This window comes from Pelodiscus sinensis, chromosome 22 (assembly GCF_049634645.1).
Source record: "Pelodiscus sinensis isolate JC-2024 chromosome 22, ASM4963464v1, whole genome shotgun sequence".
Classification (NCBI taxonomy): Eukaryota; Metazoa; Chordata; order Testudines; family Trionychidae; genus Pelodiscus; species Pelodiscus sinensis.
In genome coordinates, this window is record NC_134732.1 from 16,801,300 (window position 1) to 16,820,317 (window position 19,018).

Genomic DNA, 19,018 nt, shown 5'->3' on the forward strand with positions numbered 1-19,018 from the left:
AGCGAGGAGAGGATGCAGAGGGGGGCACAGGGAGGGGCAGTGACAAGAGGGCACAGCAGGACACAGAGGGGCAGGGCAGTGAAGAGAGGGCACAGGGGGTGCACAGGGCACAGTGGGGTAGAGCAGTGAGGAGGGGGTGCAGGATACTGGGGGAAGGGCAGCGAAGAGGAGTTGTGGGAGCACGGGGGGGGGCAGAGCGGTGAGGAGAGGGTGCATGGGGCACAGGAGGGCGGGGCTGGGAGGAGGAGCGGGGAGGAGGGGGCACAGGAGGGCGGGGCAGGGAGGAGGAGCCAGGAGGAGGGGCACAGGTGGGCGGGGCAGTGAGGGGGAGCGGGGAGGAGGGGCACAGGAGGGCGGGGCAGTGAGGGGGAGCGGGGAGGAGGGGCACAGGTGGGCGGGGCAGTGAGGGGGAGCCAGGAGGAGGGGCACAGGAGGGCGGGGCAGGGTGGAGGAGCCAGGAGGAGGGGCACAGGAGGGCGGGGCAGGGTGGAGGAGCCAGGAGGAGGGGCACAGGTGGGCGGGGCAGGGAGGAGGAGCCAGGAGGAGGGGGCACAGGTGGGCGGGGCAGGGAGGAGGAACGGGGAGGAGGGGGCGGGAGCTGGCCCCGCTCGGCACGCGCAGGCGGAGGCCGTTGCTGGGAGCGGGGGCGGCCCCGTCGCCATGGAGAGCTATGCTGTGAGCAGCGCGGCGGGGTCGGACCCTGCCTGGGGCGCAGAGCTAGGGGGCAGCGGGCTCCCGTTGCCCGGGGGACAGAGGGTCCGGGGGGGGTTGGGGGTGCCCACAGGAGAGGGGGTTGGGTGCCCGTGGAGCCCAGGGCAGAGGGGCTGGGGGTGCCTGATGTCCATGGGGCAGGTGGACTTAAAGGGTGCCCAATGCACCGTGGGAGGCCGGCAGCTGGGGGCGCTTATAGCCCCCAGGAGAGGGTGTCTGGGGGCGCCCATTGCTCATGAGGGAGGAGCACTGGGGTGCCCGTTGTGCCCCAGGGCAAAGGGAGCTGGGGGGTGCCGCTGCCTGTGGGAGGAGGAGCTGGGGGCTGCACAGTGAGGCAGACTCAGGCTCAGAGGTGTTTTTGAGCCCGTCCCCCCCCCCCCCCCCCATAGGTGCTGGAGCAGCTGGAGCCGGGCGCTCTGGGCACAATGCTGGTGGTGGAGTTAAAAACCGAGAAAGAAGGTCCTGGGAAGAAATATGCACTGAAGCAGGTGAGGACTTGGTTGCCATGACAACAAGATGCTGCTCTCAAGTGTAACACTCTCAGGCATGTGGGCCTAGGGAAACAGAACAACATGTAAACCAACACAGGCGGTGGGTCTGGGTTGGCTTGTACTTTGAATGATGACACTGTCTTGAACTGCAGTTGTGTTCAGACAGATTACCAGACTGTAAAGGTTGGAGGTGGAAGAGAGTAAGGAGGCCCTCCTAGTGCTACTCTCACAATGCAGGAGAAGGACAAAGACAATCAGCTGCAGCTTTTTATTGCTTCTGGATCCAACCAGCAATGAATTTCTGCTGTTTTTGCGAGGAAGATCCAAGCACCAACAGCGGCTAGTAGGGTTTCAGTGCCCACGAAAGCTCATGATACCATCTGCATGTTTTGTTAGTCTATAAAGTGTTACCAGACCATTTGGGGTTTTTTTTAATTAAAAAGTTATGCTAATTTATATACAAATTAGGGTACAAATCTCATTCTCCTGGTGGGGGTTACTTGTGTGATGCTGAGTGTCATAAAGTTTGGCCACCTTTGTATTATATTCTTATCCTTGTCTTTTGTTATATTATCTTTGTCTTGTGTTTATTTGGTACAGGTTGAATGCATTGATGAACAACAAGCAAATGATGCCCTGAAGGAGGTAGCAATACAACCTCTCTTTACTGGTCTTATTCAGAAGGAGTAGTGTGACTGGTTGAATCACATCAAGCAGCTGATGCCCACCTTCCTGCTCCCTGGAGCTCCCCACCACCCTGTCTTGCTGGGCCATCTTACCCTGTATAAAAGTTTTGCACAGAGAAAACTCATAAAGATGCTCACTCCCTTTATCAATGAAAGAGAGATATGCACAGTGGTTGCTTTCAATTTCCCCCTCCTCTCAGGTGGTAATTATTTACACTGGGCTTGATAAAACTTTTGTCAAACCCAGTGTAAATGAGTGGGAACATTTAAAGCCAATTAATATATCGTTGTGGTTGGAAAATGGCCTGTTCTACTCAATATATCAGCCCCCTGTGTTTATTCAGAAGTAGATCTGCTGACTTTACTGATCAAGGTTTGAGCCAAATTATCTGCTGGTAATACTATGAAAGTAAATGACGGTATGCTAGCTGGGAATTTGGCCCTTTGTTTTTACTCCTTTTTACTCCAGTTAGCTCTTTAGAGCCATGAACACAGCTTTGGGAGAGTGAGCTGAATTCTGCTGCCGCTCATACATCAACAACTTAATTTTTAAGTAAGTTCAAGTTGCAGGAACTTTGCCTGAGGCTTTACCTTATGGCTAGATTTAGAAAAGTGGACACTTTGTGCATTTTAGTTACACCTGCAATTCACAGTTGACTCAAAGAAACTGCAGAGGAAGGGTGTATCAAAAATAACCCAGCTTGACTTCCAAATTCTAGGATGAGTTTGCAAGGCTGGCAGTTAGGAAACAATCCTTTTAGTTTTGAACTGATCCTTTGTGAGATGTCAAATGTTGAACCTCACCATGATAGTTGTACAGAGGTGTATTTAGAGTAGAGCTTTACTTAAATATTGTATTTAATTTTTCTCAACAATCCTTTGATTGCAATTGTGAAATAGAAATTAAAAATAAAAAGAATAAAACCAGGCTAGTTTGACAGGACATAGCATGAATGCCAGTCAGATACCTGTCCTTTGTGTTCTGTGTTTTCAAGATATTTTCTTAATCTTGGAGAAAGACGTGGGTTTTAGCTCAAACTAAACGCTTTGAGTTTCATTTGCTACCTTTCTTTCCAATAGGCAATGGATCTGCTGGAACTTCAGCATTCAAATATCTGCATTTACAAAGAAATGTTTATCACCTGGGATAATAAGGTGAGTGTGAAAAGCGGTTGGTTAGATTGTAGCCTACAGTAATTACTGGGTTGTCAAAGTTTCTGTAGCTACGTAAGGGGACACTTCCGGTTTACAGGTCTGTGACTGAGCTACCTGATGTCAACTCTGTGAAGTTATACTACCACTGATGTGAGGCAGTACAACATGGCTGTGTTGCATCCTAGTACCTGTTTATCTGTATGCAGTGTCTTCTCCTTTTGCTTTCATATGCGACATACACAATTTTTAAGCTGTTGCTGTTCTTTGCATGTCTCAATAAAACACTGTAACAATTGACCCTTAAGTCAGAAGGCCAGAGTCGATCCTGCACTCTACTTGGTCCTAAATCCCACTGAATTCGGTAGAATTTTTGTTTGAGTGGAACTGCTCATATATTTTCAAAGGCAGACCCTTGTTCCTGTTAGAAGCAGATGTTTTATGTGAAAGTAGACAAAAGTAAATAGTGATTCTTTTGTGGGAGACAAATAATCCCATCACACACCTCTATGGTGTGCACCAAATGTATTTGCCTGGTCCGGTGGCCCACCTGCTGATTTGCATCTTTGTTGCTGGATATGTCATTACCTGCAAGTGACTGAATAATGTTAGCCTAATGTCTGTTGCAGATTTCATCTCTGTTTCTTTGTCTGGTGATGCAGCACTCAAACCAAGGAGATCTTTCATCTCTGATCGGGGAAAAAAGGAAGAAAAGAGAGAAAGTAGAAGATAGGGTAAAAAATTGAAATTCAAAGGAATTTCACTCCCTTTTACTTTTTTCTCTACTTTTGTCCTTTCCCAGTTCCTCCCACGAGACATCAAAGCATAGTATTTATTACAGAAGTGGGGAATCTCTTTTGGGTCGGGGCAACTGGCCCACCCACAGATCAGTTGGGAGCCACACACAAGTGAGAAGTAAAAAACCCAAAACCAACAACACCTCCTCCCCCCACCCTCACTGACCTGGTCCCCAAGTGAGGAGAAAAAAAATCCCCTCACTGATGTGGCCCTCAATTGAGAAGCAGAAAAAAAGACATTTACCTCAAGCTCCACCCCAGAGCCCAGGGGTTAGTGGCTTGTAGATTTTGCAAGGCCCTGGGATGGGGCCAAAAATAAGGGGCTCGGTGCACAGGAGGGAGCTACTAGGGAGCAAGCTGGGGACGTGGGGTCTGGACAGGAGGTAAGGTGCAAGAGTGAGCTTGGAGTGTGGGTCTGTGCAGAAGCAGGATGGGAGTGGAATTGTAAGATCTGGAAGGGGGCTGCAGGAGTGAGCTGGGGTGGAGGCATGGGGATTGGAAGGGTATGCAGGAACAGGGTGGGGTCCGAATGGGAGGGAATGTGTGAGAGCACATTTCAGCAAATGGGAGCGTTGGGGGGTGATGCCTGCACAGAGTGCTTCTGTGAAAATGCAGAACCGATTCCCCCTCCCAGGCAGAGCCCACAGGCTGGATCTAGCCCTAGCTTGCCTGAATCGGGCCCATGAGGCTTGGGGCTTAACCCTCTCCTCCTGCAGCAGGGAGCTGGTGCTAGCGTTCTAGCCACGGTGCCCCCCCTCCATGGCTGGAGTACCAGTGCCATCTTGCACCTCTGAGGAGGGGTTGGGTACCCCGATCCTTGTGGTCTGGATCAAAGCAAACTGTGGGCCAGCTACATACATGGGCAGTGGGTTCTACACCCCTGATCTATCGCTGACAGCAGAAGACCAGGAGTTAAAAATTGAGTTACTCAGGAGCACACAATTATATAAGTGCTAATAAGTATTACTGTGATTGTACAATGATTCAGTGGCAGAGCTGGAAAGAGAATTAGAAGTTTTATGTGCCATAGTTTATTCTTCTGAAAAATTGAATTGATAATAGTACCCAATTCATAGGGGTGAGATGTGGGATAATTGATCTGCAGAAAGTGAGAGTAGTGTTGCCACCTGGACTGGAACCTGTATCATGCTAAGCAGCCTTTTTGTGATTAGACATGTCTTATTTCACCATGTAGTTAGTCTTCGTGTACTTCATTTTCATGTATATTCCTGTTAATAGGTGATTCAGAGGTTCCTGGGGCAGATGGTGGATGCTTTGTTTTATATACACAAACAAAATATTTTTCACAGGTAAATAGAAATACCACCCTCTTTGATGGCTAGACCTTTCCCTGTTTGTTTGCAGTTGAACTATCACTTCAGAACAACTATTCACTTGAGAGTTGGTACCTACATCACCAAGCCACCAACATATATAATGTCTTGCTTCTCATCTTGACAAGAGATGCACGATTCTCCACCTGTGCTCCAGGCCCCATGTCCACTCTACCCCTTCCCCAAATGTCCACCCCACTTTCTCCTGCCCCTGCTTCACCTCTTTCCCTCCTCTTCTCCGAGTGTGCCCCATCCTACACCCTCCCTCCCAGAGTTTGAATGCACAAATCAGCTGCTTGCAATGCTCCAGAAGTGCTGGGAGGGAGTGGGAGGTTTTGGTCAGTGTGGGGCTGCTGGGACACACAAGATTTGGGAGGAGGGAGCAGAGAGGGGATGCTTGATACCAGTGAATGCGCTACACCCACTAATTTTTCCCTGTGGGTGCTCCAGCACCGATGTCCAGTGAGGCGTTTCAGAGATCAGATGGGGTGTCAAAATGAGTTTATAGCAGATACAGATGACTAGTAGATTTACTGTGTAAGTGTTAATCAGTGCTCGTCTTCTCCCACCTTTTTTTCTCTCCATGATGTTTGACTTCGTAGATGATAGACTGTGTGTGAATTTACTGATTAAAGCAGGGGAGTGGAAGTTATACTCCTGGATTCTATTCCTGCCTCTGATTGTTGTGTGACTTTAGGGAAGTCATTGAACTTATATGTTCTCCCCAGATTTATCAATCCACAAAATGGGTATAAATTCTGAATGTTTGTAAAATGTTCATGATCCTGTAGGAGAAAAAAGACCAATATCTTGCTCCATGTTTGGATAAAATTGAGGCTTCCGTTGCCATTTTTAAAAGGCTTTTTTTGCTGTATTCATAGTAAAAGAAAATAAATGTATTTTATTTTCATTATAATTTCTAGCTTAAAATCAGCCCATTTTCTCAAGTGTAAAAGGTCTCTGAGGGCATGTCTACACTTGCTCCCTATCTCGAGATAGGGATGCAAATGTAATATAACGAAATTGCTAATGAAGCGCGGGATTTAAATATCCCACGCTTAATTAGCATAATGGCGTCTGGCTGCCATTTTGAAATCGCATTATTCCGAAATAAACGCCCCGTTTAGCAGCGTTATTTCAAGAGAAAACCCTTCTCTCAAAATAACTGCTAAACCTCATTTTATGAGGAGTAACAGTTATTTTGAGAGGAGGGTTTTCTCTTGAAATAACTCTGCTACACGAGGCGTTTTATTTCACAGTAACGTGATTTCAAAATGGCGGCTGGACGCCATTATGCTAATTAAGCGTGGGATATTTAAATCCTGTGCTTCATTAGCAACTTCGTTACATTACATTTGCATCTTTATCTCAAGATAGGGAGCAAGTGTAGACCTGCCCTGAGATAAAATGTCTGTAGCTATGCATTATGATGCTCTGATTAAACATGTTGATAAAAAACACTTCTGTGTGTTGCAGAAACCTCAAGCCAACTAACATCCTTTTAACTGGTGAAGTATCCTTCATGCTTTGCGATTTCAGTGTAGACACACTTATGACTGATGAAATGAAATGGAAGATAAGAGTGGAAGAAGGTAGCTGTTTAACGTTAATATTTTAGTAGATTGTGTGTGTTTTAGATTTGAGTGTTTTTAACAATTTGATTCTATTACAAAACAAAGAAGGAAACTCTTGATCATTGTAAAAGATCACAAATGAAATTAATTGCTTATGATATGAAAAATTTCACGCTTATATAATTGATTTGTATCTTGCTCAGCCGTCATAAAAATAATTGTTTACCATCTGATGGCAGTTTTGTGGTACATTTAAAATGAGTTTAGAGGTTGTCTGTCTAGTTACAAGTGGACAGATGCCCACATCATGCAAACTACTATCACAGTTGAGAAAAAATATCTTTTAATATTTTGGGAGTCATGAGATGGTTCTAAGCTAAACTGGATTTGTAAGACTCTTTGCAATAATGTGTAAAAAAAAAAAAAATTTAGATCTTGGATAATTGTCATTAATTGAAGTGCGGTTCTTCTATAGCATATCACCAGTAAAAATTCAACTCACTGTAGAATCTTTCTGACTGAATTGTACTTGGATGCAAAACTACTATCTACTAGTTACACCCATGCAAGCAAGGAAAAACACTGCAGTGTCAAAACCATTACTGATCTGACATTTATTTCAACAGATCCTGACTCTAAATCCTGGATGTCCCCTGAAGCACTCTGCTTTTCATTTAGTGAGAAGTCTGACATCTGGTCTTTAGGATGTATTCTACTTGATATGGTGACCTGCTTCTTTCTGAAAGTATGTACCACGACCATTTCACTGTGACTTTAGTGTGTCATATAACCCCCAATAGGTCCACAAAGTGAATGCATACAAGGTCTACCAATGTTCTGCTCTTTATAGGAGAAAGACATAATTTCTTTACTGCGGGATATTAGAAAGGACACCAATAGTCTTGAGAAAGTTCTGACCTTAATGCAGAAAGGTAATAAAGATACCCTGCCTTTGTCTCCAATTTTACTAATGATGCTACAGATTCAGCCCACTGTGAGACCCTCAGCAAAGTGAGTTCTGGATGTTTTTCCCTGCTCTATTCTGTCTTTTGCTTTTTTCCTCCCCTCTGCTGTAAGAGGGAATGTTCTTCAGTGTTTAGATTAGAGGACTGAGAGCTAAGGCTTCTAGGTTATATCCCTGCCTTTGCAACTGATTGACTGTACCACCTTGCCATAAGAAAGTCACTTCACCTATCATTACCTCAGTTTCCCCATGTACACTTTGAAATGAGTGTACGTGACCAGAGATTCTCTGATCCGAGAGGATAGTCAGTTGGTCAGTATTGTTGGAGAATTGTATTATAAAATGAAATTACGGACAATCTTTTGGCGGCTGGGCTATAGTCTGTATACAATTTGGGTTATCAGAAAATGTCTGTATTACCTAAGGCAGTTCAATCTGTGGGCTGCTTGCAGCCCAATCAGCATGCAGCTGTGACCCATGTGACATTCTCAGAGCCATACAGATAGTATTTGGATGTGTCCCACAATGTTAAATTGATTGAGAACCTCTGGACTAAGGTTTTATTTTTATATGAGAATCTCAAAGTTATTTGCAAACAATTAATTACACTTCAGAGCATATCATGAGATTGGTAATAGAGATGTAGCTGTGTTAGTCTGGTCTTGCTGAAACAAAAGACAGGAGTATGCAACACTTTAAAGACTAACAAGATGGTTTATTAGGTGATGAGCTTTCGTGGGCCAGACCCACTTCCTCAGATCAAATTGTGGAAGAAAATTGGCATGACCATATATACCAAAGGGATACAATCAAAAAAAAATTGAACACATATGAAATTGACAAATAAGAAAAAGTGAACACACATGATTTGTCAATTTAATGTGTGTTCAGAACAAATCTGATTTGTCAATTTCATATGTGTTCACTTTTTTTGATTGTATCCGTTTGGTATATATGGTCATGCCAATTTTCTTCCACAATTTGATCTGAGGAAGTGGGTCTGGCCCACGAAAGCTCATCACCTAATAAACCATCTTGTTAGTCTTTAAAGTGCTGCATAGTCCTGTATTCTGTTTCATCATGAAATTGGTTAGTGTTATATCAACTTTCCAGGTAGGCAAAATAAGGCACAATGGTTAACTGACTTGCCCACAGTCACAAAATCAATGAAAGAGTCAAGATCAGAATTTAGGAGTCCTGACAACCAGAACCCTATTTTACCCACTAAATAACATTTCAATTTCCAACAAAACATACCAAAATCAATAGGAAAATGTCATTGACTTTCTTCTCTCTTCTTCTCTAGGGATCTGCTTGGTATTCCATACGTTATGGAATGTTTGGGTATTGCTGGTTCCTCTTTATCAAAACAGGAAAAAACTGTGCCTTCAGCAATTTTAGATGTGCTCCTTGAAGGAGGAATTGGAAGTGTTTTAGGTAATCAGGAAAATCAGTTGACTTTGAAGATACTTACATTAATTACATTGAAATGCCCAGGATATATTATACCACAGCAGTACACTGTACTAAAGAAATGAATGAATGGATGGGTACCCATTGTATGTGAAATGAAATGCAGCATTGTTTTGGACAAGAAGCTCTATGTCACCAGTCTTATAACTTGGTAAGACTAGTAACTTTTACCTACAGTGCTGTCTGAAGATGGTAAGAGAATGTTATTAAAAAAATATTTTGTTAGACTGAAGTCTGATTGCATTCTAGTTTACTACAAAAGCGACAAGTAGTCTTGTGGCACCTTATAGACTAACAGATGTATTGGAGCATAAGCTTTCGTGGCCAGAGACCCACTTCATCAGATGCATCTGACGAAGTGGGTCTTTGTCCACGAAAGCTTATGCTCCAATACATCTGTTAGTCTATAAGGTTTCATAGGACTCCTTGTCGAGTGAGTAGATCCAGACTAACAAGCTACCCCTCTGATAGTTTACTACAGTTAACCCTATTACAATATTCAATTAGAATGTTAATCAAAAAAATGTAAAGCTATACAAGTAAACTAAATTATTTAAAGTAGCAGCTTTTTCTTTTTAGCCAATAATACAATGTCATATTGTTTTTTAAATATAAATAATACATAACCTATTAACTTATAAGGAAATTAATGAGACAGCAACATTGTAAGGCTTGTGGCAGCTCCTAAAGGTATCTAGCAAGATGCATCTTATATATGAAATGCTAGCAAATAGTCACAACTATGACATAGTAGGTACTACAGAGACTTGGTGGGATAATACACATGATTGGAATATTTGCATAGAAGGGTACAGCTTGTTCAGGAAGGATAGGCAGGGGAAAAGGGAGGAGGTGTTGTCTTGTATATTAAAGATGTAAATAGTTGGACAGAGGAGACAGACTTGTTGAGAATCCCTGAGTTAGGTTAAAAGGGGCAAAAAACATGGGTGATGTCATGCTAGGGGTCTACTATAGACCACCTAACCATGAAGAAGAGGTGGATGAGGCTTTTTTTAAACAGCTAACAAAATCAACCAAAGCACAGGAATTGGTGGTAATGGGGACTTCAACTATGCAGACATCTGCTTGGAAAATAACACAGCAGGGCACAGATTATCCAGCAAGTTCTTGGAATACACTGGAGACAATTTTTTATTTCAGAAGGTGGAGAAAGCTATTATGGGAGAAGCTGTTCTAGATTTGATTTTAACAAATAGGGAGGAACTGGTTGAGAATTTGAAAGTGGAAGACAGCTTGGTGAAAGTGGTCATGAAATCATATAATTCATGATTCTCTAAAGAATGGTAGAAAGGAGAACAGAAGAAATAAAGACAATGGATTTCAAGAAGGCAGATTTTAGTAAACTCAGAACTGGTAGGTAAGGTCCACTGGGAAACAAGACTAAAAGGAAAAAACAATAGAAGACAGTTGGCAGTTTTTCAAAGGGACACTATTAAAGGTGCAAGAGCACATTATTCCACTGCATAGCAAAGATAGGAAGTATGGTAAGAGACCACCTTGGCTTAATTAGGAGATTTTGAATGTTCTAAAAATCATAAATGAGTTGTATAAAAAGTGGAAACTATGACAAAGTTCAAAGGATGAGTATAAACAAATAACACATATGTAGGAGCAAAATTAGAAAAGTGAAGGCACAAAATGATCTCAATTTAGCTAGAGACAAAGAGTAACAAGAAAACATTCTACAAATATATTAGAAGCAAGAGGAAGAACAATAACAGGGTAAGCCCATTGCTCAATGAAGAGGGAGTAACAATAACAGAAAACGTGGAAATGGCAGAGGTGCTTAATGACTTCTTTGTTTCAGTTTTCACCGAGAAGGTTCGCTGGATGCCTAATGTAGTGAAAATGGGATAGGTTCAGAAGTTAAAATAGGGAAAAAAAACCAAATTAAAAATTACTTAGACAAGCTAGATGTCTTCAAGTCATCAGGGCCTGGTGAAATGCATCCTAGAATACTCAACGAGCTGATTGAAGAGATATCTGAGCCATTAGCTATTATATCTGAAAAGTCATAGAAGATGGGAAAGTTTCTAGAAGACTGGAAAAGGGCAAATATAGTGACCATCTATAAAAAGGGAAATAAGAACACCCAGGAAACTACAGACCAGTCAGCTTAACCTCTATGCCAGGAAAGATAACGGAGCAACTAATTAAGGAATCCATCAGCAAACATCTGGAAGATAATAAGGTGATAAGTCAGCATGGATTTATAAAGAACAAATCATTTGAAGCCAATCTGATAGCTTTTTTTGCTAGGATAACAAGCCTTGTGGATAAGGGGGAAGCAGTAGATGTGGTATATTTAGTTGTTAGTAAAGCATTTGATACAATCTTGCATGACCTTATCTCCATAATTGGAGCTATTAAGAGCAGGTTAGATAAACATCTGTCAGGGATGATCTAAATCAGGACTTCTCAACACATGGCCTGTTTGTTTGCAGCTCACAGTGCAGTTTGGGTTTACATGGGGCTCAACATGCGGTCTGCAGGTGGGATCCTTTGAACATGGCCTCCATTGGGAACATGTTCCACAACAGCGAGGCATTTCCCAGGTGGAGTGAGCACTGAAAGACGCAAGCGGACAGTCTGGCTGGAACAGACGGGTACAGGGTGGTGGCATTTCTAGCTCCCGGGGAGGAGGTGGCAGGAGCGCTGGGGCATTGTGGGAAGTGCTTTGTATTCATGCCCATCAGTGTGAAAGAAGCTATTTGCATATATCTGCATATATATTTACATGTATATGCAACCACACTTAAGTTACAGCCCTTGGCATGTGCTGTGAGTATCATTGTGGCCCCCAGGGCTTCCAAAGTTGAGTAGCCCTGATCTAGATGGTGCTTGGTCCTGCCATGAGGGCAGGGGACTGGACTTGATGATCTCTCAAGGTCTCTTCCCGTTCTATTTACGATTCTGAGTCTGTTTTCTTCTTAAAATATCCAAACGACATGTATTGTCTAGACTATTCCTGATAGTTGTAGATGGGTTGCCATAGTCAAAAATAAATGTCTAGTTTCTAAAGCTTCATTAACCTGTTGGGCCTTAGTCCCCTCCTCTCCCTGAGCTTTACAGCATCAAAGATATTTGACTGAAGAAAATGTTATATATTTTGGGATCAGATCCATACTAGTGGAGTCAGCATGTATCCTTTGAATCTATTGGAGCTCTGTTGATGCTATCTGGGGATCTGCCTGGGAGAGGGTGTGGCCAGTTCTGTACTCCTAGAAGGGGTGGGGCTGGGAGCAGCCATCAGTGCTACCCCCAGCCAGGTCTCAGCTCTGACTGGGGCTTACCCTGTGGCATTCTGGCAGCAATGTAAAGGGCCCACCTTAGCTCTGACTGCTGCTATTGCCACAGTACAAGCAGCCAGGAGCCCTGGTCCCCTTTGAATTGCCAGACCCCTTTATCCCATCCCCCCCATAGGTCGGCCTTGTTCTGGACCATGGCTTTTATCAGAGGTTTGAATGGAATTAACTTTAGTTTTGAATCTGCTGTGCACAAGATAAAAACTACCAAGTTCACTGCTTTTTAGTTCACTGCTAGAGTTCCCTAAAAGAGGAAATGGCATATGCATAGGTGGGGAAAAATCTTACCCTGTTTTGTTCATATGTCAACATACCTACTATTTTGAATATGAGAGAGAGAAACATTTTGCGATTTTAAAATGTTTTTTTGTAGTTTTTTCAATTTGTTTTTTTAACCGAGTCTCAAGTTGAATTTTTTTCAGTTATGTGAATTCACAGGCTAAGTACAGATTAGGAAAACAATAAAATTATGAACATATCCTGCAAATATTTGTGAAAAAATGACACACAGAAACTTATATCTTGTTTTATGCAGAATTTATGCAGACTTACTGGGACATACAGAAGGCTCAAGCAAAAGCCATAAAGCGCCTTGCCAGCTTAGTAGGGGATGAAAATGGTGTGGGTCAGTATTTCAGCATTTTGTTTTGTTGTGTTCTTGCTCCCTGCTTGCCCTCAGAAAATAATGGAAAAACATACTGCATAACTGTATATTAGCCTGTTGGAAAACTGGGTTCAAAATCTGCCCTTGGTTACAACTGAATATGAGTGTGATTGGTCCCAAACTATTTTCCACTTGTGTAAATGTGGAAACAGCCTATAAATTTGCACAATTAGTTATCTATCTCTGTTGGGGAAAAGCATGGACTACAATAGCAGAGACACTGTTGGACAGGTTTGGAGTGCACTGGCGGAGCTGTGTTTGTGGAACAGGCCCAAAGATGCCATTCATCAAGGCTGGTATGTGTTGTCAGAAATCTGTGAGGTCCCAGGACTGTAATAATAGGGAGTCGGGCTGGTTGGAATTTTAATGTTTTGCAAGAACAGTGTGTTTACATAGCTTTTTCCTTCATTATGCCTAGTTCTCTGCAGTGCTATTAGGCAAATACTTTTATGAACTATAAATTCACTCTTTTAAACAAATTCCACTAATAGTACTGTTATTTCAAACTGTTACTACTTTTAACACTTGTATTGAGCTTTAATATTAAAAAAACATGTTTAAGATCAGGGTAGATATTAAAATGTAACAATTTACTGCTAAACTGTAAGCAATAAGGGGAATGAATATGTTTTTTTCATGTCCTCTACCAATATCTGTGAAGGATTTCAACTTAAAAGTGACTTTTGCCATTGAAACAGTGTGATTGATAAATAACAGTTTGAATAGGCATGGATAGAGCCTCCCTAGCAGTGATATAAGCAGAATTTGTTACAATAGATATTTACATCCCTGAGAATGCTTAGAATGGTTTTCAAGAGGACATCTAAGTTCCTTTGGACAATTTTCTATGTTTTGTGGGTTTGATTTGTACAGTATATAGACCAGAATAAACAAGTCATTGGTATGACATGTTAGTTTGTACCAACTTTTATGCTTTTTATGTAGTCTGTTGTAAAAAATACTAATAACTAAATGAGTTGAGGTACCCTTTGGAAGACCTCTGCATACTTCCAGGGTATTCATATTCCTGGTTGAGAGTCACTGTCTTAATGTAGCCAGCCAAGAGCTGTGAATTACTTTCTAGGAGGAAAATGGCTCCAACTAACTTGAACAAAATGGCTGTTTGTAGCTGCTTTCATCTTTAATGCAGAGGGGCTGTCTACAAGACTCCTGGTCTCAGTACGTAATGCTCCATCTTGATATGCACAGCTTTCCTTACAGATCAAGAACATTGTTCCACCATCTCTGCCTTATTATGTCGTGCACAGGAACCCAACCCAGCGTTTCTGTCCTAACGCTAGAAAGTCCATCTTGTGTTGAAGGAGGGAAGCATATAGACCAGCTGAGCTATTCATAGTGGTATTAAATGTTGATTGTAACAATTCTGTTCTCCACAGCTTTAATATATTTGCTAGAATTGCTGGATCCTATCACTTGTGCAATGAGGAATCATATAAATTCTCCAGAGCTACAATTAGATGGCTGCAGATTATTGCTTGACATTATTGGCCAAGGTACAGTAATTGAGGTTCCATAGGAAACACTGATAAGTAACTTGTTACATGGAGCAAAAAAGAATTTAAATGAATATGTTGATAATATTCATAATAATATATTAAGGGGTAAATTTATAGGTACATGGGAATTTAGTCAGCCATGGGCATTCACGTTCTCTCAGGCATGTGGTTTGATTTTAAATCAAAGTAATGGAGATCAGCAAGAAAAAACTTCTTTTAATTCTGTTTTGCATTTGTCGTTTTTAGTAGTTTTTCTAAAGGATGATTCTCAAATTAGGTGGTTTTAACATTAAAACATGTTTGTTTACAGCTAAATACAGCCTTTATATTAAATTTGGCAATTTCATTAGCTCATCAGGAGGATAGCCTATATCTATCTGTACATATTTATTTAAACAGACATTTATTCAGATTCTTAATTTTAAATTTTTTATAATAGAAAATAACGAGGACTGCCAACTGATTAAAATTAATCATGCAATTAAAAATTAATCACGATTAATCACAATAACAGAATATCATTCATTTAAATATTTTTGGATGTTTTCTATATTTTTAAATATATTGATTTCAATTACAACACAATACAAAGCGTACAGTGCTCACTTGATATTTTTATTACAACTATTTGCATAGTAAAAAAACAAAACAGTACAGTATTCTAAATTCTTTGAATAAAAATACTGTAGTGCAATCTCTTTATCATGAAAGTTGAACTTACAAATGTAGAGTGAGTGTGTGTGTGTGTGTGTGTGTGTGTGTGTGTATGTGTGTGTGTGTGTGTGTGTGTGTGTGTGTAAAAATAACTGCATTCAAAATAAAACAATACAAGCCTTAGAGCCGTGTTCCTCAAAGTGGGCCATCCGAGAAAGCTGTTAATGGACCATTCTGGTTTGTTTGCTTATCAGCTCAGTTGCCTTGGAGCCTCATGGCTCCCATTGGTTGTGGTTCACTGTTTGCAGTTGAGGGGATCAGCAGAAAGCTACAAGGCCGCTCAGTGTTACTTTTTCTCAGCCAATTTCCAGACCAACAAGATTGTGTACATTTTAGCAGATAATTTTGCCGCCGCCTTGTTCACAGTGTCACCTGAAAGTGAGAACAGGCATTCATGTGGCACTGTTGTGGTTAGGGTTGCAAAATATTTATGGGTCACATGCACTAAAGATTCATATATCCCTTTCTCCTTCAACCACCATTCCTGAGGCCATGCATCCATGCTCAGGAGGGGTTCTGCTTTATAAGTCAAAGCAGCGTGGACCTATATTCATTTTTATCATCTGAGCAAGATGCTACCCACAGAAGGTTGATTTTCTTTTTTGGTATTCTGTAGTTTCCACATTGGAGTATTGCTCTTTTAAGACTCCTGAAAGCATGCTTCACATTTCGCCCCTCTCAGATTTTGAAGGACACTGCAGTTCTTAAACCTTGGGTGGAGTGCTTCAACTAACTTTAGAACTCTTACATTGGTATCTTCTTTGCATTTTGCCAAATCTGAAGTGAAAGTATTCTTAAAATGAGCAACATGTGTAGGGTCATCTGCTGAGGCTGAAATAACATGCAATATATGGCAGAATATGACTGAAACAAAGCAGGAGACCTACAATTCTCCCCCAAGGCCTTCACTTACATATCTAATTAATGCAACTTTTTTTACTAAGCGTTATCAGCATAGAAGCATGTCCTCTGGAATGGTGGCCAATGCATGAAGGGGTATATGAATGTTTAGCATTTAACTACTTTGCAATGCTGGCTACACTTTCAGGTAACATTAAAAAGTAGCCAATTAGCCCGTCATAAGATGGGATTTTCAGGTCATCTCTCCTGAGCTCTCGCTCTGTCTCTCTTTCCTCCTCCTGCCTCCCCGCCCCCCCGCCTCTCAGCTCTCCTCTGCCTCCTGCCTCTCTCTCCGTCTCTCTTCTCCCCCTCCTGCCTCTCTTCTCCTCCTCCTCCTTCCTCTCTCTTCCCTCCCGCCATGGCGCTTGGCTGAGTGCTGCCTGCTCAGCCGGGCTGCTGTGAGGGAGGGGGGCGGGGTGGTGATGTACACGGGCAGGGGGCGGGGCTGTGTATGTCACCGCCCTTCCTTCCCCTCCCACGCCGGGGGAGCCCAAACGGCCCCTTGCACTGCTGGCTCCCCCGGCGGCCCAACTGATGGGTGCAGCACTCAGTTGAGTGCCACAGCGGGAAGAGAAGGAGGGCGGTGATGTACACGGCCCCGCCCCCTGGCCATGTACGTCACCGCCCCGCCCCACTCCCTTCCCCTTGCTCTGTGGTGGCTCGGCTGAGTGTTGTGCACTAAGCCGGGCCACCGTGGATGAGGAGGGGCAGGGTGGTGACGTACACGGCTGGGGGAGGGCTATCTATGTCCCCGCCCCGCTTCCCCTCTCCCATGGCGGCCCGGCTGAGGGGCGCACCACTCAGTGCCACGGCGGGAGGAGAAAGGGGGGGGGGCGGTGACATACACAAGGACTCTGGCTGCGGCCAGTGGCTACACCCTTCCCCCCCTGCCCCCTTCCAGGTCTGCTTCCCACTGCCATCCAGACACACGGCCCCCGGAATCCCCCCCCAGCTCTGCTTTCCACCTCCTCTTCCTGCCGGCCAGCCCCCACAGCCTCATGGACACTGCCCCCGCCCCCGACAGCACTGCTTCCCTTCCTCCGGGCCCCCCCCCATCCTCCCCTCCAGCCCCACAGTCCCCGATCCCCCCCCCCCCAGCTCTGCTTCCCACCCCCCTTCCGGCGAGCCCCGCCCCCTTCCCCTCCCTCTGTGATGCTCTGCGGCGCTCCCGCTGGGCCCAGTGTGGGGAGTGCGGACCCCAAATGACCGCTTGCCACCCCGGGCCCAGCTGAGCAGCGCTTCCGCTGGGCCCCAGCGGGGGAGCAAGCGGCAGCAAGCGGCCCTTTGGGATCTGCGCTTCCTGCGCTGGGCCCAGCGGGAGCCACACGTGGGGAGCACGGACCCCAAAGGGCCACTTGCCGCCGCTTGCTCCCCCGCCGGGGCCCAGCTGAGCGGCACAGCGCTCAGCCAAACTGCCAGGGAGGGAGGGAAGGGGGGCGGGGCGCTGATGTACACGGTCAGGGGGCATGGCCATGTACGTCAGTGTTACAGACTCTCAGATAATATATATGATAAGAAGCAGGCAGCATTATCTCCTGTATACATCAACAAACTTGTTTGTCTCACTTGACTCAGTGAGTGGCTGCACAAAACGCAGGACTGAGATTAATTGTACGCTCTAAAATTTTACATTTATTTTGTTCTGGAGTGCAGTTATGTAGCAAAAAAAATCTACATTTGTAAGGAGCACTTTCATGAAAAAAGATTGTACTATAAATAGCTGTATGAAGTGAATTGAAAAATACTATTTTTAAAATCATTTTTACAATGCAGACATTTGTAATAAAAATAATATAAAATGAACACGGTATACTTTGTATTCTGTGTAATTGAAATCAATATATTTGAAAATGTAGAAAAAAACATTCAAAATATTTAATACATTTTAATTATTCTATTTAACAGGGATATTAAAACTGATTAGCTGTGATTAATTTTTAAAATTATGACCTTTTTTAGTTAATCATAACTTAACCGTGATTAATCAACAGCCCTAAAAATAACAAACTACATTTCTAGATGATTTTTGTTTCCTCATGATACAAGTCAAGTTGCATTTGGATGGAAATTAGAATGCAATTAAATTGAACATAAATAGTATTATAATTTTTTTCCTAATTAAATAAAACTACCATAACAATGCTGCATACGTAAGCAAAAAAAAAAAAAAAGTTTCCCAAAACATGTTTTGTATTCAAAATGAACTGATTTATTAAACAGAGGAAGTGTTAGATATAGTTAGTGAATTGACATTGTTTTTGATCACAGTGAGCTAGAAATCACTTGGAATTAGGCATCTAAACTGTTCAGGCACTTTTGGAAATCCCTTGAAGTGCCTATCTGCACTCCTGTGTGTCTAAATACATTTGAAAATCTGGCCCTATGTTGTTCATAATTTTAAAATTAGCAGACCTCCTCTTCTTTCACCTGTTGGAAGAGGAAATGAGATTTCTTGCTTTTTCGTCTCTTGATCAGTCTCAGTTTTGAATGAACTAAGTCTAAATGCAGAATATATTCCTTTGGGACTTGCTTGGTAAACTGAAACCGAAAGTAAATCAAAGCAAAAGCTTTCTGCACAACTGAAACTGGAAAAATGTAAATGCCAGCATTTGCTCCATTGTAAAAGACTGCAAATTATAGATATTCTTAATGTAGTACATGACATTGTAGCATATTTATGAAGCTTGAGTTGACCTCAAAAGCTGAAGACTCTCT

The 19,018-nt window shown here is 42.9% G+C and overlaps 1 protein-coding gene across 7 annotated transcripts in view; it reads left to right on the plus strand.

Moving 5' to 3' along the window:
* Nucleotides 1-580: 580 nt before the first annotated feature.
* Nucleotides 581-19,018, plus strand: part of STKLD1 (serine/threonine kinase like domain containing 1) — a 32,804-nt gene continuing 14,366 nt past the window's right edge. For 5 of the 7 annotated variants that reach the window (XR_012897165.1, XM_075905269.1, XM_075905268.1 and 2 more), the window contains exons 1-12: nt 581-675; nt 1,101-1,199; nt 1,803-1,847; nt 2,969-3,043; nt 3,670-3,774; nt 5,077-5,147; nt 6,648-6,763; nt 7,372-7,490; nt 7,596-7,756; nt 9,016-9,146; nt 13,044-13,133; nt 14,570-14,686. Coding sequence is in view for 6 of the 7 variants with exons in the window: in XM_075905269.1 (XP_075761384.1) it covers nt 661-675; nt 1,101-1,199; nt 1,803-1,847; nt 2,969-3,043; nt 3,670-3,774; nt 5,077-5,147; nt 6,648-6,763; nt 7,372-7,490; nt 7,596-7,756; nt 9,016-9,146; nt 13,044-13,133; nt 14,570-14,686 (1,144 nt within the window). In the remaining variant the exon portion in view is untranslated. Of the gene's footprint in view, nt 676-1,100; nt 1,200-1,802; nt 1,848-2,357; nt 2,442-2,968; nt 3,044-3,669; nt 3,775-5,076; nt 5,148-6,647; nt 6,764-7,371; nt 7,491-7,595; nt 7,757-9,015; nt 9,147-13,043; nt 13,134-14,569; nt 14,687-19,018 lie in introns of those variants that run through there. The other 2 variants (XM_025185010.2, XM_075905270.1) reach the window with 2 other exon arrangements.